Source organism: Eretmochelys imbricata, chromosome 25 (genome assembly GCF_965152235.1).
Source record: "Eretmochelys imbricata isolate rEreImb1 chromosome 25, rEreImb1.hap1, whole genome shotgun sequence".
Lineage (NCBI taxonomy): Eukaryota > Metazoa > Chordata > Testudines > Cheloniidae > Eretmochelys > Eretmochelys imbricata.
Genome location: NC_135596.1, coordinates 3948313 through 3973818, shown reverse-complemented (window position 1 = coordinate 3973818; position 25506 = coordinate 3948313). Strand labels below are relative to the sequence as shown.

Genomic DNA, 25506 nt, shown 5'->3' with positions numbered 1-25506 from the left:
ACCCAGGGGTCTCACAGAAGAAGGAAGTATCAGTTACACAGACATGCTCCTCCACCCCCCAGGGTTCTGAAGTTTTCATAGGAAAGACAGAAATCTTGACAACACTTTTGAACTTGGCCCAAGGCAAATTGTCACCACAATAGCCTTTGACAAACAGCTGAAACCAGCAGAACAGGTGATGTGTGTGTCTTCAGTCCCAACTATCACTGGGAGGGGGGAATTATGCGAGGACAAGACTTGGGAGGTTAGGTCCAAAGGACATCATGTCCCCTCACCCCTTGGTCTGAGTGTGTCCCTCATGCAACCTTTCCAGCTGCTGTTCTGCTCAGGCTGGTGTTCCCATGTGCCGCTCAGCAATTTCCAGCAGCCATGGAAGCTTTAATCTTCTTTAAAGGAATATTAATCCTCACTGTGAGCAGGTTCACATTAGGGTTGCCAGGTGTCTGGTTTTCGACTGGAATGCCTGGTTGAAAAGGGACCCTGGCTGTCCCCGTCGGCACTGTTGACCGGGCTGTTAAAAGTCCAATTGGAAGCACAGTGGGGCCTGGGGCTAAGGCAGGCTCCCTGCCTGCCCTGGCTCTGCGCAGCTCCCAAAAGCGGCCTCCAGGTCCTTGTGGTCCCTACAAGGTGGCCAGGGAGGCTCTGTGCGCTGCCCCCAGCTCGAGGGCTGGCTCTGCAGCTCCCATTGGCCGGAAACCACGACCAGTGGAAGCTGTAGGGCAGTGCCTGTGGGGGCAAGAGCAACACGTGGACCCTCCCTGGCTGCCCATGAGCCATGGGGCCGCAAGGACCTGGTGGCCACTTCCTGGGAGCCGTGGTAAGTGTCACCGGGACCCCGCACCCTGAACCCTTTCCCTCACCCCAACCCTCTGCCCCAGCCTGGAGTCCCCTCCTGCTCCCAGACTCCCTCCCGGAGCCTTCACCCTACACCCCCCCATACCCCAACCTCCTGCTTCAGCCTTGAGCCTCCTTCCACCTCCCAAGTCCCTAATCCCCGGCCCCACCTGGGAGCTTGCACCACAACCGGAGCTCTCACCCCCCCTTCTGCACGCCAACCCCCTGCCCCATCCCGGTGAAAGTAGTGAGGGTGAGGGAGAGCAAGCAGCGGAGGGAGGGGGGATGGAGTGAGAGGGGGTGGGGCCCAGAGAAGGGGCCTGGCAGGGGCGGGGCCTTAGGGAAGGGGCGGGTCAGGGGTGTTTGGTTTTGTACGATTAGAAAATTGGCAACCCTAGTTCATGCTGTAGCACTAATAGCCCAGATACGACGGGTCAGGCCTTTGCTGGAAGCTCAGGACATTGGATGTGTTTCTAGGGATTTGGGAAGCAGGTCTCTGGCCTGTGTTATGCAGGAGGTCAGACTAGATGCTCACAGAGGGCCTTCCTGGCCTTAGAATCTCTGAAAGCAGGACATATGTGCATGGCACCGCATGGCAACACTGTTCACTTTCTTCTTGTCTCTCTCCAGCAATTTGCCGGAACTCTTGTGGCGATGGGTTTTGTTCACGGCCGAATATGTGCACGTGCTCCAATGGGCAGCTGTCCCCCAACTGCGGCTCTGGTGGAGGTAAGAGAATATCAGATGATTGTCAGTCCCTCCCTGATGCTGACTGGCTATATCCAAGAGCACCCAACCAGACCTGGGGGCAGTCCTCCTTAAGCTGCCCTAAAATAGTTTATGTTCCTGGGAGCCAGCAGTTCTGGGTAGATCTGTGCAAAACTTGTTGAATGAAATTTTTTTCCAGAGAAAAATGCAGATTTGGCATCACCAAATTATTTTGCGAAATTTGTGAGATTTTACCCTATTGTTTTCATAGAATCATAGAATATCAGGGTTGGAAGGGACCTCAGGAGGTCATCTACTCCAACCCCCTGCTCAAAAGCAGGACCCATCCCCAATTAAATCATCCCAGCCAGGGCTTTGTCAAGCCTGACCTTAAAAACTTCTAAGGAAGAAGATTCCACCACCTCCCTAGGCAAAGCATTTTGATAAAAAAAACCCTAAAAAAGTCCTCAAAATAAAAACATTTCATTTTTTTAAACAAAATGTTTTGATTTTTCAATTTGAAATGACTTTTTGTTTCAAAATTTCCTTAAATTTAACATTTTTAAAATAAAAAACTTTAAAAAATGCTTACCTCTAAATGATTTAGTTGGGGATTGGTCCTGCTTTGAGCCGGGGGTTGGACGAGATGACCTCCTGAGGTCCCTTCCAACCCTGTTACTCTATGATTCTATGAAACGTTTCTCTTTGGGTTGAACACAATGTTTTGTTTGACCCACAATGAATTTTTTAAAACTTTAGATTAATCAAAAATGTCTAAAAACTTTAGTTTCAGTTCAACCTGAGACTATTTCCACCTCCCTATTTTTTGGAATGACCAGTGAACTGAAAAAAACATTATTTGCCCTGTTCTAGTTCTGGTCTAAACGTAACAGGAATTGCAAAGCTGATAAACCCCAGCTGTGTTCTCACTGAAGGGCTCCTTGCTGTCCCTCTGTGCTGAAAGAAAATTAATTACTTTGTAATTTCTGCTACAGTCCAGTGAGCCACCTTGGCATAGTCAATTCCAGCAGGGCACCTCTCAGAGCCAGTTCTTACTGTGACAAAGCATTCACGACATGGTTTGCCAAAAAGTCCATCTACTGCTGACTGTTCCTGGTGATTAAACTCTTTGTTAACCATGTTTATGTAGGATATAAAAGTGCTGTCTATCTAAAACAAGCGCTAAAAGGATTTGCTTAGGGCATGATTTGGGTGTCAGAAAGAAACGTCCGGCTGTTTCGGGTAGGCTCAGATGACATCTGATCGTCATACACTGGGGAGTCAGGAATCCCAAAAATGCATCACCTTTCCCCCTTCCTTGCTCTCTGACCCCTGTGACCAATGCGAACTCTCGGGAGCCCCAAATCCTCCACACAGTAAACTAACTGCACACTCAATGGCACTTAAACAAGAACACTGAGAATTATTAAAAATAGAAAAGGCAAAAAGGTATTGGCTTAGCACTGTGGGCCCCTACAAACCTGCGTGAGGAGAGGAGCCAGGGAAAAGAGGGGGACCATGAAGCCTTCTCTTTAATGCCACAGCTATTTCTTAATGCACACAGATTGCTCTTTGATTCCATGTGTAGTCCTCCCCACAATGAGCCAGGAGCCAGAGAAACACTAAACTGCACAGTGTTCCCAGCAGACCTGTACAAAGGACTAAACTGTGGAGAACTGGGCAGCTCAGACATCTGAAACAAACAGCACCACTCAGATAGCCAGAAAGCAGAGAGCTCTCAGGGGTCACTATATTACCATGCGCTCATGATCATCTTTGCCAGACGTATTCAGGGTTTCTGGAAATGACTGACACTACAGCCATTCACCTACACCTCAGCTAGTGACCCTCTGCACAGCACATTCTTCCCTTCTCACAGTCTGAACAAGGGGGCTAGAGGACCCACTGAGTGGGAAACACCACTCCTCCAGGCCCCAGGGGCCAGCTTTGGGTTGCATTGCCAGGACCTTGGCATCTGCTGCAGAAGACATGCCAGCACATGATGGTCTGGCTTGGCTGCTTTGTTATGTTGATCATTTGTGGTTGCTGGCTGGTGGTGGAAAATGAGCTCCCTGTGGGTTATCTCTTTCCACTCTGCAGCTCATCTCATGATATGTGCACACATGAAAGGGAGGGGAATTGGGTGCAGCAGGAACCTGCATGAAAGCTGGTGATTCTGTCTCCTGAGATGGCAGGGGCAGGATTGCTTTGCCATCTCCTCAGTAGAATTTGATACATTTGTCAAAACTTCCACAAATACAAGCATAGCATCTGCAAAGTTGGCTTCTCTATCCAGTGCCGCACGTATGTCGTGTTACCCTTTATCCCAGCTTTCCTGGAAATGCCAGTTCTGCTCTCAGTTCCTGCTGTGGAACTGCCCTTGCTGTTCTATGGGAGTAACTGTGGGTCAAAACTGCCCCATAGTGTAGAAATGCATCTTCACCCTCTTCTCCCCTTTTTCAGGCAGCCACAGCAAGAAAGGCTCCAGCTGGTTCAGATGGCACGTCTGCAGCCAGCTCTCTTTCAGCCTCTGGGTGTTCGTCTTTTTCTTTGCCTTTTGGTTTTTGACCCTTTAGGAACCATAAAAAGAAAAGGGATACTTGTGGCACCTTAGAGACTAACAAATTTATTAGAGCATAAGCTTTCGTGAGCTACAGCTCACTTCATCGGTTGCATTCAGTGGAAAATACAGTGGGGAGATGTATATACATTGAGAACATGAAACAATGGGTGTTACCATACACACTGTAATGAGAGTGATCAGGTAAGGTGAGCTATTACCAGCAGGAGAGCGGGGGTGGGGTGGGGGAACCTTTTGTAGTGATAATCAAGGTGGGCCATTTCCAGCAGTTGTCAAGAACATCTGAGGAACAGTGGGGGTGGGGCGGAATAAACATGGGGAAATAGTTTTACTTTGTGTAATGAGCCATCCACTCCCAGTCTCTCTTCAAGCCTAAGTTAATTGTATCCAGTTTGCAAATTAATTCCAATTCAGCAGTCTCTCCTTGGAGTCTGTTTTTGAAGTTTTTTTGTTGAAGAATTGCCACTTTTAGGTCTGTAATCGAGTGACCAAAGAGACTGAAGTGTTCTCCAACTGGTTTTTGAATGTTATAATTCTTGACGTCTGATTTGTGTCCATTTATTCTTTTACGTAGAGACTGTCCAGTTTGGCCAATGTACATGGCAGGGGGGCACTGCTGGCACATGATGGCATATATCACATTGGTGGATGTGCAGGTGAACGAGCCTCTGATCGTGTGGCTGATGTGATTAGGCCCTATGATGGTGTCCCCTGAATACATATGTGGGCACAGTTGGCAACGGGCTTGTTGCAAGGATAGGTTCCCGGGTTAGTGGTTTTGTTGTGTAGTGTGTGGTTGCTGGTGAGTATTTGCTTCAGGTTGGGGGGCTGTCTGTAAGCAAGGACTGGCCTGTCTCCCAAGATCTGTGAGAGTGATGGGTTGTCCTTCAGGATAGGTTGTAGATCCTTGATGATGCGTTGGAGGGGTTTTAGTTGGGGGCTGAAGGTGACGGCTAGTGGCGTTCTGTTATTTTCTTTGTTGGGCCTGTCCTGTAGTAGGTGACTCCTGGGTACTCTTCTGTCAATCTGTTTCTTCACTTCAACAGGTGGGTATTGTAGTTGTAAGAATGCTTGATAGAGATCTTGTAGGTGTTTGTCTCTGTCTGAGGGGTTGGAGCAAATGCGGTTGTACCGTAGAGCTTGGCTGTAGACAGTGGATCGTGTGGTGTGGTCTGGATGAAAGCTGGAGGCATGTAGGTAGGAATAGCGGTTGGTAGGTTTCTGGTATAGGGTGGTGTTTATGTGACCATCACTTATTAGCACCGTAGTGTCCAGGAAGTGGTTCTCTTGTGGACTGGTCCAGGCTGAGGTTGATGGTGGGATGGAAATTGTTTAAATCATGGTGGAATTCCTCAAGGGCTTCTTTTCCATGGGTCCAGATGATGAAGATGTCATCAATGTAGTGCAAGTAGAGTAGGGGCATTAGGGGACGGAGAGCTGGGGAAGCGTTGTTCTAAGTCAGCCATAAAAATGTTGGCATACTGTGGGGCCATGCGAGTACCCATAGCAGTGCCGCTGATTTGAAGGTATACATTGTCCCCAAATGTGAAATAGTTGTGGGTGAGGACAAAGTCACAAAGTTCAGCCACCAGGTTTGCCGTGACATTATCGGGGATAGTGTTCTTGACGGCTTGTCGTCCGTCTTTGTGTGGAATGTTGGTGTAGAGGGCTTCTACATCCATAGTGGCCAGGATGGTGTTATCAGGAAGATCACCGATGGACTGTAGTTTCCTCAGGAAGTCAGTGGTGTCTCGAAGACAGCTGGGAGTGCTGGTAGCGTAGGGCCTGAAGAGGGAGTCTACATAGGGTACCAATGCTTGAGATGATGGGGCATCCAGGATTTCCAGGTTTATGGATCTTGGGTAGTAGATAGAATATCCCAGGTCGGGGTCCCAGGGGTGTGTCTGTGCAGATTTGATCTTGTGCTTTTTCAGGGAGTTTCTTGAGCAAATGCTGTAGTTTCTTTTGGTAACCCCCAGTGGGATCAGAGGGTAATGGCTTGTAGAAAGTGGTGTTGGAGAGCTGCCGAGCAGCCTCTTGTTCATATTCTGACCTATTCATGATGACGACAGCACCTCGTTTGTCAGCCTTTTTGATTATGATGTCAGAGTTGTTTCTGAGGCTGTGGATGGCATTGTGTTCCGCACGGCTGAGGTTATGGGGCAAGTGATGCTGCTTTTCCACAATTTCAGCCCGAAGTCCAGCCTGTTGTTTCGACCTTCAGGAGGAGTCCACCCAGAATCCTTCTTTTTGTAGTCTTGGTAGGAAGGTCTCTTTGGGTTAGTATGTTGTTCAGAGGTGTGTTGGAAATATTTCCTGAGTCGGAGACATCAAAAAGAGGATTCTAGGTCACACCATGTTTTCCAGCTTTTCTCTGCAACCATGAGGGACAACAAATGTTGTTTAAAAACAGCCGAGAGTTTCACATAATTATCTGACTCCAGGACCTGGGGCTTTAAGAAAAACCCCAAATACAATGTGATTTACAATAACACCCCGAGCATCAGCAGTGGTAGCTCTATGGCTCCCAGAGAGACACTCCAATATTTAAAGTGTAGTCACTTTCAGGAATGAATATTGCGGAACTCAAGCTGTATGTGCCCTGGTACTTTCACAAGTGCTGCACTGGCTGCTTAAGAGCATTGCACCTAACACTGCTTTACATGTCTAGATGTCTGTTATTCATGGGTCTCAAAGCCTTTTCTAAACACTCGTCCATTCGGCCTCACCACACTCCCAGATGGTGGCTACATTATTAGACCCACCTTACACGCTGGGGAACTCAGCTGGAGAGAGAGAGAGAGAGAGAGAGGGAGAGACTTGCTCCAAGTCATATAGTGACAAAACTAGGACTAGAACCCAGGAGTCTTGGCTTCCCAGTCCTCTGCTCAAACCACTAAACCTCATAGAATCATAGAATATCAGGGTTGGAAGGGACCTCAGGAGGTATCTAGTCCAACCCCCTGCTCAAAGCAGGACCGATCCCCGACTAAATCATCCCAGCGAGGGCTTTGTCAAGCCTGACCTTCAAAACTTCTAGGGAAGGAGATTTCACCACCTCCCTAGGTAACGCATTCCAGTGTTTCACCACCCTCGTCATGAAAAAGGTTTTCCTAATATCCAACCTAAACCGCCCCCACTGCAACTTGAGACCATTACTCCTTATTCTGTCATCAGCTACTACCGAGAACAGTCTAGATCCATCCTCTTTGGAACCCCCTTTCAGGTAGTTGAAAGCAGCTATCAGATCCCCCCTCATTCTTCTCTTCCTCAGACTAAACAATCCCAGTTCCCTCAGCCTCTCCTCATAAGTCATGTGTTTCAGTCCCCTAATCATTTTTGTTGCCCTCCGCTGGACGTTTTCCAATTTTTCCACATCCTTCTTGTAGTGTGGGGCCCAAAAGTGGACACCGTACTCCAGATGAGGCCTCACCAATGTCGACTAGAGGGGAACGATCACGTCCCTCGATCTGCTGGCAATGCCTCTACCTATACATCCCAAAATGCCATAGGCCTTCTTGGCAACAAGGGCACACGGTTGACTCATATCCAGCTTCTCGTCCACTGTCACCCCTAGGTCCTTTTCTGCAGAACTGCTGCCAAGTCATTCGGTCCCTAGTCTGTAGCGATGCATGGGATTCTTCCGTCCTAAGTGCAGGACTCTTCACTTGTCCTTGTTGAACCTCATCAGATTTCTTTTGGCCCAATCCTCTCATTTGTCTAGGTCCCTCTGTAGCCTATCCCTACCCTCCAGCGCATCTACCTCTCCTCCCAATTTAGTGTCATCTGCAAACTTGCTGAGGGTGCAATTCACATCATCCTCCAGATCATTAATGAAGTTATAGAACAAAACCGGCCTGAGGACTGACCTTTGGGGCACTCCACTTGATACCGGCTGCCAACTAGACATGGAGCCATTGATCATTACCCATTGAGCCCGACAATCTAGCCAACTTTCTATCCACCTTATAGTCCATTCATCCAGCCCATACTTCTTTAACTTACTGGCAAGAATACTGTGGGAGACCGTGTCAAAATCTTTGCTAAAGTCAAGGAACAACACGTCCACTGCTTTCCCCTCATCCACACAGCCAGTTATCTCGTCATAGAAGGTAATTAGCTTAGTCAGGCATGACTTGCCCTTGGTGAATCCATGCTGACTGTTCCTGATCACTTTCCTCTCCTCTAAGTGCTTCAGAACTGATTCCTTGAGGACCTGCTCCATGATTTTTCCAGGGACTGAGGTGAGGCTGACTGGCCTGTAGTTCCCAGGATCCTCGTTCTTCTCTTCTTTAAAGATGGGCACTACATTAACCTTTTTCCAGTTGTCCGGGACCTCCCCGGATCGCCATGAGTTTTCAAAGATAATGGCCAATGGCTCTGCAATCACATCCGCCAACTCCTTTAGCACTCTCAGATGCAGCACATCCGGCCCCATGGACTTGTGCTCGTCCAACTTTTCTAAATAGTCCCGAACCACTTCTTTCTCCACAGAGGGCTGGTCACCTCCTCCCCATGCTGTGCTGCCCAGTGCGGCAGTCTGGGAGCTGACCTTGTTCGTGAAGACAGAGGCAAAAAAAGCACTGAGTACATTAGCTTTTTCCACATCCTCTGTCACTAGGTTGCCTCCCACAACTAGGTTGCCTCCCTCACTGCTTCTGTAATCACTGCTGGTGGCCACTCGCTTGGTTTTCCCCAACTTTTCAAAGTAATGAGAAATGAACAATTGCTGCCAACACAAATATTTGAATGTGTTTGATTTTGCAAGTGGTCCAGGCGCCTCGAGGCATGCACTGAACATTCAGCCAATTTCACTGCGGCTACTCTAACGTTATGTCTACACCGCAATCAGAGATGCACACATGTAGACGTAACCACACTAGCTTTGATCTAGCTAATTCAAATAACAATAGCAGTGAAGTCCCAGCATCACTGGCTAGCCACCAGGGTACTGGGCAAGGTTATACAGCACTTGCTGCCACGGCTTGACTGTTGTTAGTGGAGCTAGCTAAATCAAAGCTAGCTTACTACATCTTACATGCACCAGTCTCACCTCCTGCAATGTAGACATACCCCATACCACTTCACTGTCTCCACTTCTCACTGGGTCCAGTCCGGCTCCTGCTGAAGTCAATGGGACTTTTGGCATGGTTCAATGGAAACAAAATCAATCCTCTAGAGCTAGCACTCCCTCTGAATCCCCGTAGATATGCTCATTTCTCCTCTTTCTCTGGCTATAGAGGACACCCCGACACAAAGCTGTGCTGTGCTAAGGCATTAGCTAGCCTCGCTTTGACATCAGGAGACAGAGGGCTGTCAGAGGCACTGGGCTGTTCTCCCTGCAGGCTGTCTGTCTGAAGGAACCCTCTGAGGTGCTTCAAAAGCCTGTCCAGAGAGAAATCGCCACCTAACGGAATTCAGTTACAGGTAGGGCAGTAAGACTCACTGAAGGCTGGTTCCCATTGACAGGAAGAAATTATGGAGATCCTGAAAGTCCTGTTGAGGTCCTCAGCTGAACATTGCTGTAGACTGGCAGGGGATTTGTTGCTACATTTACTTTTCTATGGAAAACCCATTGTGAACTGGCTACTGATCCAATCACAGGGAAACAGTCCCCGCAACATCAAACCACATGAGGGGTGTTCATTTATCTCAGGGAAGGAATTGCAAAGCTAAGCCTGGAATGCTGACTTTAAAGTGCCACGTTGTGCCACGGTCCTGCTGAATCCCAAAAAACTGCAGCACATACAGGAATGTATGTGCTCCCCTGCACCCCAGCCCATCACAGTGCTTCCCGGGGAGGATGGTGGCTTGACCGGAGTCAGGGGCCATATGTTAGCAATCTTGCAGGAATGTAGGGAATGTGTATACAGCATATATGTCTGGGCACGAGCCTAGCATTCCATGGGGTCAGCAGGGAAGGATTTCACAATGCACTCTGGTGGGTAAGCTCCCCAGGAGGAGTGTGACTGGGGTCTGGCATTTGTACTGAAGGGATGTTTGGGTTTGCACTGATCACTAATGCTTCAGGGAGGGAAAGCAGGCCAGCGGCATGCCAAAGGCAGGCAATAAAAGCCACTCTGCTCCTTTCTGACATGACCCAGGGTCACTTTTGTTGCATGTGGAAGAGTAAGTTGCAAGTGACACTTGTATAGTGATAATCAAAGGGGACTTTGTCTGCAGAACACACTATTGATTACTGTCAGAGCTCTCATTACAAATATGTTGTCAATCTAATCTAAACATAGTAACAGTTAACTAGAGTTAACCCTTCACCTTTCTGTGCCTAGATGCTGTGGTGACTGGTGCCCTATAAATACCTGACATAGATAATAGACAGATAAAATCCTGATGACTACAAATTCCTCTGCACATGTTGGCTTCACATTGAGTCTGCCTAAGCTTCAATACACATACAGCAAATTCAGCTCTGCTCTAACTCCATGCTCGTCTGTGTGGTTACACCAGGGAAGAGTGTGACCCAGGATAAGTAACAGCCAAGAACCTTTTCAGAAATATTGGCCTTTTCCGCATATTGGGTCAGAGCAAGGGTCCATCTAGCCGAGTGTCCTGTCTTCCGATAGTGACCAGGGCCGGGTGCTTCAGGAGCAGAGTGACCCTATGTCCCATTTTTTCCGGGACAATCCTCTTTTTAAGCCCTGTCCCAGCTATCCTGACTTTTTCTTCAAAAGGAGGCATTTGTCCCATTTGCCCTTGCTGACCTGATCAGTTGACAAGAGCAAATGGGCAGAGGAATGTGCGCGGGAAGCAGAGATGCCAGCCCCCGCACAGGGGGCGGGGAGGCGGAGCTGGGAGGGCAGCATTCCCGTATGCGGGGAGGCAGAGTTCCAGGACGGCTGACAACCTGAGCAGCTGGGGGTGTCCCATTTTCTCTTTGGGAACTATGGTCACCTTACCCAGAGGGAATGAAGGGAACAGGCAATCAACAACTGATCCAACCCCTGTCGCCCATTCCCAGCCTCTGGCAAACAGAGCCTAGGGATACCATCCCTGCCCATCCTGGCTAATAGCCATTGATGGACCTATTCTCCATGCATTTATCTAGTTCTTTTTTGAACCCTGTTATAGTTTTGGCCTTCACAACATCATCGGGCAAGAAGTTCCACAAGTTGACTGTGCGTTCTGTGAAGAAATACTTCCTTTTGTTTGTTTTAAACCTGCTGCCTATTAATTTCCTTTGGAGACCTCTGGTTCTTGTGTTATGAGAAGGAGAAAATAACATTTCCTTATTTACTTTCTCCACACCAGTCATGATTTTATAGACCTCTATCATATCGCCTCTCTGAGCTGTCTCTTTTTCAAGCTGAAAAGTCCCAGTGTTACTAATCTCTCCTCATATGGCAGCTGTTCCGTACCCCTAATCATTTTTGTTGCCCTTCTCTGTATCTTTTCCAATTCTAATGTATCTTTTTGGAGATGAGGCAACCAGATCTGCACGCGATATTCAAGATGTGGATGTACCATGGATTTATATAGAGGCAATCTGATATTTTCTGTCTTATTATCTATCCCTTTCCTAATGAGTCCAAACATTCTGTTGGCTTTTTTCACTGCCACTGCACATTGAGTGGATGTTTTCAGAAAACTATCCACAATGACTCCAAGATCTCTTTCTTGAGTGGTAACAGCTAATTTAGCTCCATCATTGTATATGTATAGCTGGGATGATGTTTTCCAATGTGCATTACTTTGCATTTATCAACATTGCATTTCATCTGCCATTTTCTTGCCCAGTCACCCCATTTTGTGAGATCCCTTTGTAACTCTTCTCAGTCTTCTTCGGACTTAACTATCTTCAGTAGTTTTGTATCATCTGCACTGTTTACTCCTTTTTCCAGATTCTTTATGAATATGTTGGATAGGACTGGGCCCAGAACAGACCCCTGGGGACAACACTATTTACCTCTGTCCATCCTGAAAACTGACCATTTATTCCTACCCTTGGTTTTCTATACTCTAACTAGTTGCTGATCCATGGGCAGCAGGTATCGTAGGCAGAGGGAGGCTGTGCTTCCCCAAACAGCTTAGTGTGACCCCACCTATGCTCAGTCCCCGGGCAAGGCCTCCTCCGGTGTTTCCCAGAGCTCTGCTCCAGGTTCTAATAATTACAAGCAGCATCTAAACACCACATCTGCTCTGGCTGGCCCAGGCTGGCTGACCTGCCTCCTGCAGGGACTCAGAGCAGCTGGTGCTGGGGCTGCTCTGCTCAGAGCACTGGGGTTGGGAGCACTGACCCTGGGCGCACCAGGGCTGGGAGCGCTGCAGCCGCACTGCCCGGCTGCCCGAAGCTCTGGGCCTGGGGCCTTGCCCCCCGGCTGCCCGGCGCTGAGGCTGGGGGCCACGGTGCGGATGCTCTGGGCTCCTGTAGGGGAGGGGGCAAAGAGGGAAGTGACAAAGGGGGAGGGGGAGAAGGGGGGCAGAAGGGGAGGGGTGGGACCTTGGGCACAAGGGGAGGAGCCGGGGGCTAGCCTCCCCAGTGGCTGGGTCACCGGCCACCATGTGCTGATCCACGAGAGGACCTTCCCTCTTATCCCGTGACAGCTTACTTTGCTTAAGAGCTTTTAGTGCGGGACCTTGTCAAAAGCTTTCTGAAAATCTAAGTACACTACATCCACTGGATCACCCATGTCCAAACTTACTTGTTGACCCCCTCAAAGAATTCTAGTAGCCCTCGCACCCAGCCTTCTTCTGAAGCTCCTGCTAAACTGCTGAAGTTCCTGAGAGAGGGGTGGAGTAAAATGTCCTGGATGTGTTCATACCCTGCTGCCCTTACTTGTGCATTGCTGCTGGCAGTGATGCTGCCTTCAGACCTAAGCACCCGGCCAGCGGCCCCCGCTCTCCAGCCACCCAGCTTTGAAGGTAAGCGCCACTGTTAACAGCTGTGCAGAAGTGGGACTATCGTGACCCCCCCGCCCACACGATAGGCTTGTGACCCCCCTTTCGGCTCAGGGCCCGCAGTCTGAGAAACGCTGTTGGCTTTTGTTTTCTTTTACCTTATAGCGTAGATAGTATAACAAGGGTCTAGCCCCACTGTGCCATCCTAGTGTAGGGTAAAAGTACACAAAAAGTACTTAGGTTTCATGGTGACAAAGTGTTTTTCATGGGCGGGCTCTACCCATCACTATAAAAGCCCCCTTGTTCCAGGAGCTGTCAGTGGTGGCAGCCACAAATTAAGAGAAAGGGGCTGACAGGAACTGGCCAGATCTCTCTGCAGTGCCACTGTGCAGCCCTTGGAGATGGCATTCACACAGCTGCTTTCCCAGTGTGGTTTTGCTGGAGTGAATAAGCACAGGGAGGCGAGATCAATTCAGCTCATGGACTGGAGGACAAAAATGCTTTGGAACCAACGCCATTTTCAATAGAGACTAGCAGGTGTCTGACAGTCTGGGCAGTGATTTTGAAGCCCCAATCTTAGTGAGCTTATTGCTTAAGCCGTCATCTAAATTGGGCCTGGTCTCTGGCCACAGAGAAGCAGCATGAGCTGCAGCGCACACTGCAAGTGGTTCCCTGGAAATGCATGAAATAAATACAGAGCAAATACGCTGAGCTCCTCAGACCCAAAGTCCTCAGCTCTCCAGTGCCATCCCTCACTCCTTCAGGCTTCCCAGGAGTCCCTCTCCTGTTCCTGGAGCTCCTAAGTATTTGAAGGGATGCACTCCAACAGGAAAGATGCAGAATGTGCCCATCTGGGGAGCTGCTGAGGCCTGTGCAGGGAGAGCAGGGTGGGCAGGTAGGGGAATGGGGTGGGCACCACAGAGGCAGTGGTGCTAGGAGGCACTGTGCCTGCCCAGGGTAGCAGCGGCATGTGCAATGCATCTGGCTGTGCACGCTCACTCACAGCTCCTACTGCCCGTGGGCAGACGTGTAGCATGCGCTGCCCCCGGCCTGCTTGTAGCTGCTGTCTCATGTGCAGTGAGGAGGCAGAGCCGTGGCACCCACTCTCAGAGATGTGTCTGGGAAGTTCAGCCCAGTTACAGCTCCCTTTCGTATGGACAACAGGGCCTTGTATGGACACAGGTTAAAAGTATGTGTCCTCCTTTTAAGATGTGATTTATCTTTTGGATTGCTTAGGAAAAAAGAGGACAGTTTTTAACATACGTCTCCTTGAATGTGTGCAGAGTTTAGGTTGCATGGTAGTTTATAGCACAGGGGTGGCCAACCTGAGCCTGAGAAGGAGCCAGAATTTACCAGCCTACATTGCCAAAGAGCCATATGTCAGCAGCCCCCCATCAGCTGCCCCCTCCCCCCACTCCCAGTGCCTCCGACCCACCAGAAGCCCTGCCGATCTGTGCCTCCCCGCACCTCCCAATCAGCTGTTTCGTGGCATGCAAGAGGCTCTGGGGGGGGGGGGTAGGAGCGAGGGCACAGCAGGCTCAGGGGAGGGGGCAGGAAGGGGTGAAGTGGGGGCAGGGCCTGTGGCAGAGCCAGGGGTTGAACAGCGAGGACCCCCCAGCACATTGGAAAGTTGGTGCCTGTCGCTCCAGCCCCGGAGTCGGGGCCTAGACAAGGAGCCGCATAGTAACTTCTGAAGAGCCGCATGGGGCTCCGGAGCCACAGATTGGCCACCTCTGTTATAGCACAAGGAGACATATACATATTTTCCAAGAAATCCACCCCCAAAACTCGCTCTTAAAAGAAGAGGATGTACTCTTAACATGGGTCTTGCTTCTATGTTTATTGGAGCTCTGGCTGCTTTGCAGTGTAGGAAGCCTTGGGTGCAAACCATGCATTGCCGAAGGAGGACAGTGATAAGCAGAACAGAATAAAATGTCTGTACAAACACCAAGGTTAATGGATGCTGAAAAGAGAGAGGAATTGGTCAGGAATGTACCAGGCAGTGTGAAACTAAGAGGCATGGAATTAAACTCAAAGCAGAAACAGCTGGGATAATTCTTGGGCAATATTTCCAAACAATGACTCCTATGAGGCTGTGGAAGGGCAAGACAAATCTGAGGAAAATCTACCGGGCCAGATCCTCGGGTGGATTATATTGACATCTTGGGAATGATGCCTACTTCCTCCAGCTGAGGCTCAGGCCCTTTGCAGGGAACAGTCCTGAGCTGCCCCCATGAGATGGCCTAGACAAAAGAGGCATCTCACTCTGGGGAAGGATTGGCCATAACTTTCTTGCTTCTGGCTTTTCCCAACTCATCAGTTCATTACGGGCATGTACGATGAGAATAAAAATAGCACCCCGAGTGTATGGAACAAAGGCAGACAATAGGATTTAGTGGTGTAAGAAACCCAGAGATAGTCAGTCTATAGAATATCCTCAGTAGCTATCCAAGGCATTAATGGCTCTAACCCCATAGGCTCAGATCCAATGGGAAGTCAATGGGAGTCTTTCCATTGAATTTACTGGGAGCTGGGCATGTGTCTTTGATTCTACCCTGAGCTGATGTCACATTACAAAGCAGCACCACATGTGAGAGTGCAAGGTCCCTGTTTGCCCGGTGGAGTGGTTTGCACCTCCACAGAGAGAAGGTGGTCTCTCATCAAGTTTTCCTGCTTTCCTCCACAGTCCAAACCTGCAATGTCAGGTGCATGAATGGGGGAAGCTGCAACGAGGAATCCTGCCTCTGCCAGAAAGGATACACTGGAACTTACTGTGGGCAACGTGAGTACCTGTTTGTCCCTCCCTGGGTTATTTGCCCCCGGGGCCTGTGTGTTAATAGCAGTGCTGCATTCAGGAGGCTCGGTGAATAGCTCTTCCATTGGTAACCCTGCAGATAGTGGCAACGCCTACTACTAGCTGGAACAGCCTCGATTTCACCAACCAAGTAACAGTTATACACTCCCGAAGCCCTGTAACAGCCTTACCATGGAGTCACAGACAGTCCCCATGGGCACTGGGGACTATCTTGCCATGCAGGCAAGCTTCACTTTGTGATAGATGGTCCCGTACACCAAAAATCACAAGAATATTCAGGTTACTCCCAGTCCCAAAGGAGCAGTCACTTGCCCCAGGTCTCAGACCAAAGACAACTCCTGTAGCCAATCCTATAACACTAACGAAAAATTTATTAACTAAGAAAAATAAATGAGAGTTATTTACAAGGTTAAAACAGGCAAACACACACAAATGAGATTCAGTCTTAGGTTCCAAAAGTTATAGACACTGCTATAATATGCAAGCACTATATGTCCTTTAAGCCTAACCCAAGCCAAGCAGCTTGGGGATCCCTTGCTTATGCTTAGAAATATTGCCCTCTCTGAATTCCAGGCAGCAATTCTTCCTTGATAGGGATTTTTGTGTCCTTGTCACATGTTCAAACTGTGATGGAACAAGGGCTTGTGCAACTCTCCTCTTCATTGGTGTGGGGGAAGCAACCAACAAAGTCTTTTATCCTCTGATGTTCCACAATAGCTTGCCTGGTGTCCTTCTTTTGTTGGGCAGGAGATGACACCTTGTGTGGTAAACTAGCATTTCACAGTTGGTAATATTTCTCTCCTGACTGGGGGTTTACAGTTCTTAGCTAACATTTTTATTGTTACAGAGCAAACACTTAAATGTTACCTTTTAACATGGGGTGCAGATATAGGTAAAATCAATACATGCAGCATCCTATAAGCATTTCTTAAAGTCTAAACACTGAACACATTCTTATAACTCTAATATCTGTTTCACCAGTACTAACATACAGGTGAGTCAGATTGGTTTCCACTCATCTACTTTCTTATTGCTAGGACACAGTGGCCTGTTATATGCCTTTGGTCAAGTTCTGCCCCCAGGTGGCAGGCAGAGTTAGGTGTGATTTCCCTGCCTCTGGTGGAATCACCCACTCTTTGGTGCATTCGCTCCCTCCTAGTCTCTGCCTGTGGCACATAACAGTCTAGTCTGCTGTGGGCTGTAACATCTTGGTCTTATTTCACTTGTTGGCTTCCGTGTGTGGGGGCGGGGTGGGGTAGGTGGTCTCTGATATACAGGAGGCCAGACAGGATGATCTGGTGGTCTCTTCTGGCCTTAAACTCTTCAGGAGAGTTGGCAGTTTTCCAAAGAGACATTATTAAGGGCACAAGAGCAAACTATCCCACTGAGTAGGAAAGATGGAAAGTTTGGCAAGAGACCACCCTGGCTTAACCAATGATCTGAAACTCAAACGAGAGTCCTACGAAAAGTGGAAACTAGGTCAAATTACAAACACATAATTTATAAACAAATAACACAATATGTAGGGACAAAATTAGAAAGGCCAAAGCACAAAATGAGGTTAAATTAGCTAGAGACATAAACAGTAACAAGAAAAACATTCTACAAATATATTAGAAGCAAGAGGAAGACCAAGGACAGGGTAGGCCTGTTGTTCAATGGGTGTGCGGAGGGGAACAATAACAAAAAATATGGAAATGTCAGAAGTACTAAATGAGCTTTTTGTTTCAGTTTTCACCAAAAAGGTTAGTAGTGATTGGACATCTAACACAGTGAAGGCCAGTGAAAATGAGGTAGGATGAGAGGTTAAAATAGGGAAAGAACAAATTAAAAATTACTTAGACAAGTTAGATGACTTCAAGTCACCAGGGTCTGATGAAACACATGCTAGAATACTCAAGGAGCTGACTGAGGAGATATCTGAGCCATTAGCAATTATCTTTGAAAAGTCATGGAAGACGGGAGAGATTCCAGAGGACTGGAAAGGGGCAAATAGTGTGCCAATCTATGAAAAGGGAAATAAAGACAACCCGGGGAATTACAGACCAATCAGCTGGAAAGATAATGGAGCAAACAATTAAGCAATCCATTTTCAAAGACCTAGAGGATAATAAAGTGAAAGGTAACAGCATGGATTTGTCAAGAATAAATCATGTCAAACCAACTATAACCCTTCTGCTAGTCCAAGTTGGCAGCCACAAGGGCCAGGTTCAGTATCTATGGGGTTCCTCTTCAACAATACAACACAAAACTGTCTCGAGCCCCCATCCAGTGACCTGGGACAATTACACACCAAGCCCTTGGCCCCTCTCACAAGCACAGTCTGAGTGTAGAAACACCCCCCCCAGTCCCCTCCCCCGCCACACACACACACTTTTAGTAAATGGAGGGAAGTAACTCGGCATTAATTTGGGAAAACGCTGCAAACAGGGTTCAGAAACGTAAACCATGAGCAACAGACCCAACCCCCAAGTAAGTTGGGCAGTGTCCTTTTCCCTCAGGTTCTTAAGTCCAGCAACCCAACAGTCCCTTTAACGTGCCCATCCCTTCTCTGCACCTGACTCGCTGTCCTTGGTCAGTGCAGATGCAGAGTTCAGATGTGCATCTGCAGAGTTCACCTCCCACCCGAAGGTCGCCATTTTTGAAAGCAGTCAAACGGTGGTTGTTTCACTCTGGTAGGGAGGCAGACAGCACTGACTATTTGGCTCTTTTCACCTGCTGTCAAGTGGTAGCTCAGAAAATTGTTTTTCTTTTACAATCATGTTGTGAACCTCCCAACATCACCTTGTAGAATCTCTGCTGTTCTAAAGGCACAAATCCCATTACGGCAGGTTTTGCCCACTGTTTTTCCTTGGGATTCACGATTTTCCACTCAGGTAGTTAGCCGCTCTTTTAATATGACAGATCATTACATCAACTTGCTGCTAGTGTCACTTGAGTTCCAGTCAGGCTTGTCCCTGGTTCTTCACTGCAGTTGTGTGAGAAAGATCCCTGGTCTTCCTATGGTTGTCAAGTGATTAAAAAAATTAATCGTGCAATTAATCACACTGTTAAACAATAATAGAATACAATTTATTTGAATATTTTTTGATGTTTTCTACATTTTCAAATATACTGATTTCAATTACGACACAGAATACAAAGTGTACAGTGCTCACTTCATATTTATTTTTGATTGCAAATATTTGTGCTATAAAAAACAAAAGAAATAGTATTTTTCAATTCACTTCATACAAATACTGTAATACAATCTCTTTATCATGAAAGTTGAACTTATAAATGCAGAATTATGTACAAAAAATAACTGTATTCAAAAATAAAACAATGTAAAACTTTAGAGCCTACAAGTCCACTCAGTCCTACTTTTTGTTCAGCTAGTCACTCAGACAAACAAGTTTGTTGACATTTGCAGGAGATAATGCTGCCCGCTTCTTGTTCACAATGCCACCTGAAAGTGAGAACAGGTGTTCACATGGCACTGTTGTAGCCGGCGTTGCAAGATATTTACATGCCAGATGCGATAGATTCACATGTCCCTTCATGCTTCAACCACCATTCTAGGGGACATGCATCCATGCTGATGACGGTTCTGCTCGATAGTGATCCAGAGTAGTGCAGACCAACGCATGTTCACTTTTGTCATCTGAGTGAGATGCCACCAGCAGAAGGTTCATTTTCTTTTTTGGTGGTTCGGGTTCTTTGGTTTCCGCATTGGAGTGTTGCTCTTTTAAGACTTCTGAAAGCATGCTCCACATCTCATCCCTCTCAGATTTTGGAAGGCACTTCAGATTCTTAAACCTTGTGTTGAATGCTGTAGCTATCTTTAGAAATCTCACATTGGTACCTTCTTTGCGTTTTGTCAAATCTGCTATGAAAGTGTTCTTAAAACAAACAACATGTGCTGGGTCATCATCTGAATCTGGTATAACATGAAATATATGGCAGAATGCGGGTAAAACAGAGCAGGAGACATACTAGTCTCCCGCAAGGAGTTCAGTCACAAATTTAGTTAACCCATTTTTTTAACGAGCGTCATCAGCATGGAAGCATGTCCTCTGGAATGGTGGCCGAAGCATGAAGGGGCATACGAATGTTTAGTATATCTGGCATGTAAATACCTCACAATGCTGGCTACAAAAGTCCCATGTGAACACCTGTTCTCACTTGCTGGTGACATTTTGAATAAGAAGTGGGCAGAATTATCTCCCGTAACTGTAGACAAGCTTGTTTCTCTCAGTGATTGGCTGAAGAAGTAGGACTGAGTGGACTTGTAGGCTCTAAAGTTTTACATTGTTTTGTTTTTGTGTGCAGTTACGTAACCAAAAAAAAAAATCTACATTTGTAAGTTGCACTTTCACAATAAAGAGATTGCATTATGGTATTGTATGAGGTGAATTTAAAAATACTATTTCTTTTATTTATCATTTTTACCGTGCAATATAAAGTGAGCACTGTACACTTTGTATTCTGTGTTGTAATTGAAATCAATATATTTGAAAATGTAGAAAAACATCCAAAAATATTTAATACATTCCAATTGGTATTTCTATTGTTTAACAGCGTGATTAAACTGCGATTAATCACCATTAATTTTTTTGAGTTAATTGTGTGAGTTGACTGCGATTAATCAACATCCCTAATAATCACTTTTCTCCCTCACTTGATTTCTGACATGCACCATTTTGCTCAGATTTGAGCATATCTAGCACAAATTTTCCCTTTTCACAGTTTTTAATTTTGTACTCCTTCATTATTGGATCACAGAGCTAAGCTGTGTTAACTGAGAGTCTAGCACCCAGCAAAACCTCTCTGATGACTGAGCTGTTGGTTTCCAGTCCACTTATAATTGATTTCTTTATAAGCAGGAAGAAAAAATAACCTACCTTTCTGTTTTGGATCTGTATGTGGGGAAGATCCCTGAACTGCAAATAATATATAACATAAAACATGGGATGCTCCAAATTCTGCAGCAGCCGTGCATCTCTCATCATGGGTTGTTCCATTAGAGCAGAATTTCTGGCTGTACTTCATTTGACCACTGTCTAGTGTAATCTCACCCATCTTTCTATTTCTGAATAGCTGTCTGTGAAAATGGCTGCCAGAACGGAGGTCGGTGCATTGGACCAAACCGCTGTGCTTGTGTCTATGGGTTCACTGGCCCACAGTGTGAGAGGGGTAAGGAGCAGTTTATTATATTACTATCACTGATGTTACTACAAAAAAGAACATAAACGTTTCAACTTCAAGCCCTTGGAAGTTAAGTTAGGAAATGCCACGTTACGTTTGCCCATGCCGTACTCATTTGGCCCCCATTGTGTGTGTGCGTTATGATAGAGTCTTTAATTATGTGATCACATGCTATTTTTTCCATAGGATTCCTGCCTCATTCAGTGCACAGGATGGACAGTAGCTAGCTACTCAGTATTTCTAACCTCATCTGTCAATTAATACAGAAATATCAATTCTTCTTGGAGTGTCCTCTGCACATCCCCCTCTTGGGTTGCACCGAGGTAGGATGGTAGAACCTTCTAGTTGCAGCACCTTTTGGAAATGCCTGACCCCTCGCCTCCTGTCCTCACCACACGGTCAGAGGGCACTGGCACGGCAGCCATCTCAGTTCCTTCCAACCACTGCAGCATTGGGCCATGAATCCCCTTCTGTCCGTTTGTCTCTGTCGCTAGTGCTGTAGCCGAAAAAAATTAATAAAAATACAAATATAAAATAATAATAATACAAATAATACATGTAGGTTAGTAATTAGTTGTATTTTAGTAGTTAGTTAGCTAGTATAGATTACAGTTGTTAAAAGATAGATTAGAAATAGATAACAGTAAAACAAACAGTTTACTTACCGACTATGACGGACATCAAGGTGAAAAAACACAGCTTCCAAACCTGCCGTTCACTCAGCTAACCTCATCACTGGCCAGCATGGAGAAAGGGAGGAGAACAATGCCTGCAGTCTTTGCTGACCCACCTAGTGGGTCGGGGGATAGGCCAGGGACCTTCCCCTCTGATGGGACCCACAGTCCAGGTCACCTCCTCTTGTCTCAAATAGAAAAGGAGTACTTGTGGCACCTTAGAGACTAACCAATTTATTTGAGCATGAGCTTTCGTGAGCTACAGCTCACTTCATCAGATGCATACCGTGGAAACTGCAGCAGACTTTATATATACACAGAGAATATGAAACAATACCTCCTCCCACCCCACTGTCCTGCTGGTAATAGCTTATCTAAAGTAATCTTCAGGTTAGGCCATTTCCAGCACAAATCCAGGTTTTCTCACCCTCCACCCCCCCACACAAATTCACTCTCCTGCTGGTGATAGCCCATCCAAAGTGACAACTCTTTACACAATGTGCATGATAATGAAGTTAGGCCATTTCCTGCACAAATCCAGGTTCTCTCACTCCCTCACCCCCCTCCAAAAACCCACCCCCATACACACACAAACTCACTCTCCTGCTGGTAATAGCTCATCCAAACTGACCACTCTCCAAGTTTAAATCCAAGTTAAACCAGAACATCTGCGGGGGGGGGGGGTAGGAAAAAACAAGGGGAAATAGGCTACCTTGCATAATGACTTAGCCACTCCCAGTCTCTATTTAAGCCTAAATTAACTTCAAAGGAAGTTAACATCAGCCATGATTAATGAATACCAAAATGTAGCCACACATGCCCTTAGGGCATTGTTTGATGTGTCTGATATTGCCTGTAGATCACTGACAATGGCAATATCTCTTCGTATTTGGCCAATTGGTTGCTGACGGGCTAACACAAAGAAGAATAAGAGGCAGCCATTCAGAACACACGTTGTCTATTCAGAACCCTGGGTCTCATCATAAACAAGAAAAAGTCACTTCTCATTTCATATCAAGAGTCCCTTCTTAGGGACAATCTTCAGTTCTGTTAAAGGAAGGGCCTTTCTTCGGGAGAGAGGCTTTTGAAAATAACCAATTTGATACATTCACTGACAATACAGCTGGCTCAAATGACAGGGTTTTTCCGAAGCTACTGGGACTCCTGGTATGGATGACACATGTAATCGTCCTGCCGGTCTCAGAAAGTGGTCACTTCAGCACTGGATTCTGAAGAATTTCAGTCCTAGTCCAGACAGTAGGCTGAAGAGAATTACAATACCGCATGAAACTCTTCATTCTCGAACATGGTGGCTACATCCGCAGAGAGTGCTCAATGGGGTATTATTCAACCCACCTCATCCAAAGTTAATAGTAACCATGGATGCAGCCAAGATAGGCAGAGGTGCACATCTTCACTCTCAGGTAGTAAAGGGTCTTTGGAGTCTCAAAGAATTCTGGTTAGACATAAATATATGGGAGCTGCCGGCAATCTGTTTGGCTCTCAGAGCATTTCTCCCACAGATATGCAAACCAGCTATCCAGATGGCCATGAACAACATGAATGCAGTTTATTATGTGAACAAACAAGAAGGGACTCATTCAACCCACCTATGCAATGAAATGATGGAGCTATGGTATTGGTGCATACATTACAATTTTTACCCTATTTCTTTACACGTTGCAGAGAACACGAGTTAGCAGATTGCCTCAGTATCTATTCATAATATCTCTAGAGAATTCATCAATCGAGGTTATTATCTTCAGACATTGGGGATTCCCACCTCTAGACCTGTTTGCCACCAGACTCAGTGCAAACTGCCCTCTTTTCTGCTCATGAGCAAGGACAGACAGTCAATCTCTGACAGACGCATTTCTCTAAACTGGGGAATGGAGCTCATGTGTGCATTTCCCCCATTCCCTTTAATTCCCAAAGTTTTAACCAAAGCAAAGCAGGATTTTGCCAGGATGATCTTAATGCTTTGGGGTGGCTGAGACAACAATGGTAACTGACCTATTATTCACCACTATTATCGCTGCAACAGGGGACAGTGTTCCACACAGACCTCAAACCTCTGCACCTAACTGCTAGGACTTTGACGGAAATAGAACCTCCACTGAGGTTCAACAAATTGCTATTAATGCTAGGAAACCCTTTACTAGAAGGTGTTATGTCTCCAAATGGAAAAGATTCACTATATGGGCAGAAAATAGAAATATAGATTCCCCCCATTCATATGGTCTTAGAATATCTGTTACACTTAAAAACAGAGGGACTATTCTTATCACCTATTAGAGTTCATTTAGTGGCTATTTCATTGGTACATGCATATATTAGGGACAAACCCATTTTCTCACATAACATGGTGAAGAGATTTGTGAACGGCCTACTGAACCTTTATTCACCCACCAGAATCGCTGTCCCCTCGTGGAATTGAAATTTAGTACTGAGTCAACTGATGTCTTCCCCTTTTGAGCCATTCCAAGATTGCTTTGTTTCACCTTTTGATAAAAACAGCCTTTCAGCTGCACTCACATCCGCTAGAAGCATTAAAGGGCTGCATGTAGTAATAGCAGATTCCCCCCCATACTATGTTTCAAAAGGACAAGGCGGTCCTTAGGCCACATCCTAAATTCATTCCAAACATTGGTTCCGATTTCCATGTAAATCTATCATAAACTCACCAGTATTTTCCCTCAAAACCCATATAAGCCAGGGAGAAGACATTGGATTACATTCTTTAGACATGGATAAGACATTCTTTAGACATGGACAGATAAAATGATTTCTCTCATATCACCTGGATAGAATTAAGGACTTCAGATCTTCTCCTAAGTTGTTTCTCTCTTATACCAGTTCTTCGATGTGTAGGACCATTTCAGCTCAATCATTATCTTGAGGGGTCAAATTTTGTATGGAGGAATATTATAGGGCAGCTTTGCTTTCCCCTCCAGCTCCTCTTAGAGCTCATAATACAATGGCAATGGCTGTAACTGTAGCAGTTTTCAAGCACATTCCCCTTTCTGAGGCTTGCAAGGTCACTACATGGAGAACAATTCACATTTGACCTCTCACTGTGCACTAGATTTAGAATCCTGGCCCAATGCTCATTTTGGCAGGGTGGTACTTCAGCCACCATTCAGTTAGGGCTCTGTCCATCCTTGCTGAGGTACTGCTCACCAAGCTGTCCTAAGAGTGGGCATCTGCAAAGGGCACCTGAAGAAGAAATGGAGGTTACTGACTCGTAACCAGAGTTCTTTGAGATGCACTCTGCATATTCCCATTCCCCATGCACCTTCCCCACTTTACACACAATCCTAATTGTATCAGTACTTGGCAGTCCACGTGAGCATTTGGAAGGTACTCCTATAGCCATGTTGCCTGACTCGCGTGAGCACTAGTGACAGGGTGCGAGGGGTGAGGCGCTTCCACCATCTTAGCTGCAATGGGTCAGCGCTTCCCAAGAGTGTCAATATACTGAATGCATCTTGAAGAATTCCCCTTACGAGCAAGGTAACCTTAGTTTTCCTCCTGGGTGCTTTCATGGTGCTCATCACAGTAATAAGTGAGTACTTTACAAATGTTAATGAATTTATTTTCCCCATACCACTGTGAGATGTGGAGGTGGTATTATCTTTAGAGAGGGACACTGAGGCATACAGACCACTGTACCCACTAATTTTGGGTGTCCAATGTAAGGCATATAGGGTTTGATTTTCTAGAGTACTTAGGATTTTTATAGCACTTTGTATGTTCAAACCACAGCTCCCACTGTGTTGTTTTGTGTGCTCAGCACTTCTGCAGATCTGACCCCAGGTGTCTTAGGGTACATCTACACTGGGAGTTAAGGT

General features: G+C 46.5%; 1 protein-coding gene across 1 annotated transcript in view; it reads left to right on the top strand.

The window, feature by feature from the left end:
- The window catches only part of FBN3 (fibrillin 3), a 269159-nt gene that overhangs the window by 66851 nt on the left and 176802 nt on the right, over nucleotides 1-25506 (top strand). Inside the window, exons 3-5 of the mRNA XM_077841944.1 lie at nucleotides 1465-1563; nucleotides 15666-15761; nucleotides 20874-20969. Coding sequence (XP_077698070.1) covers nucleotides 1465-1563; nucleotides 15666-15761; nucleotides 20874-20969 — 291 coding nt within the window. The remainder of the gene's footprint in view (nucleotides 1-1464; nucleotides 1564-15665; nucleotides 15762-20873; nucleotides 20970-25506) is intronic.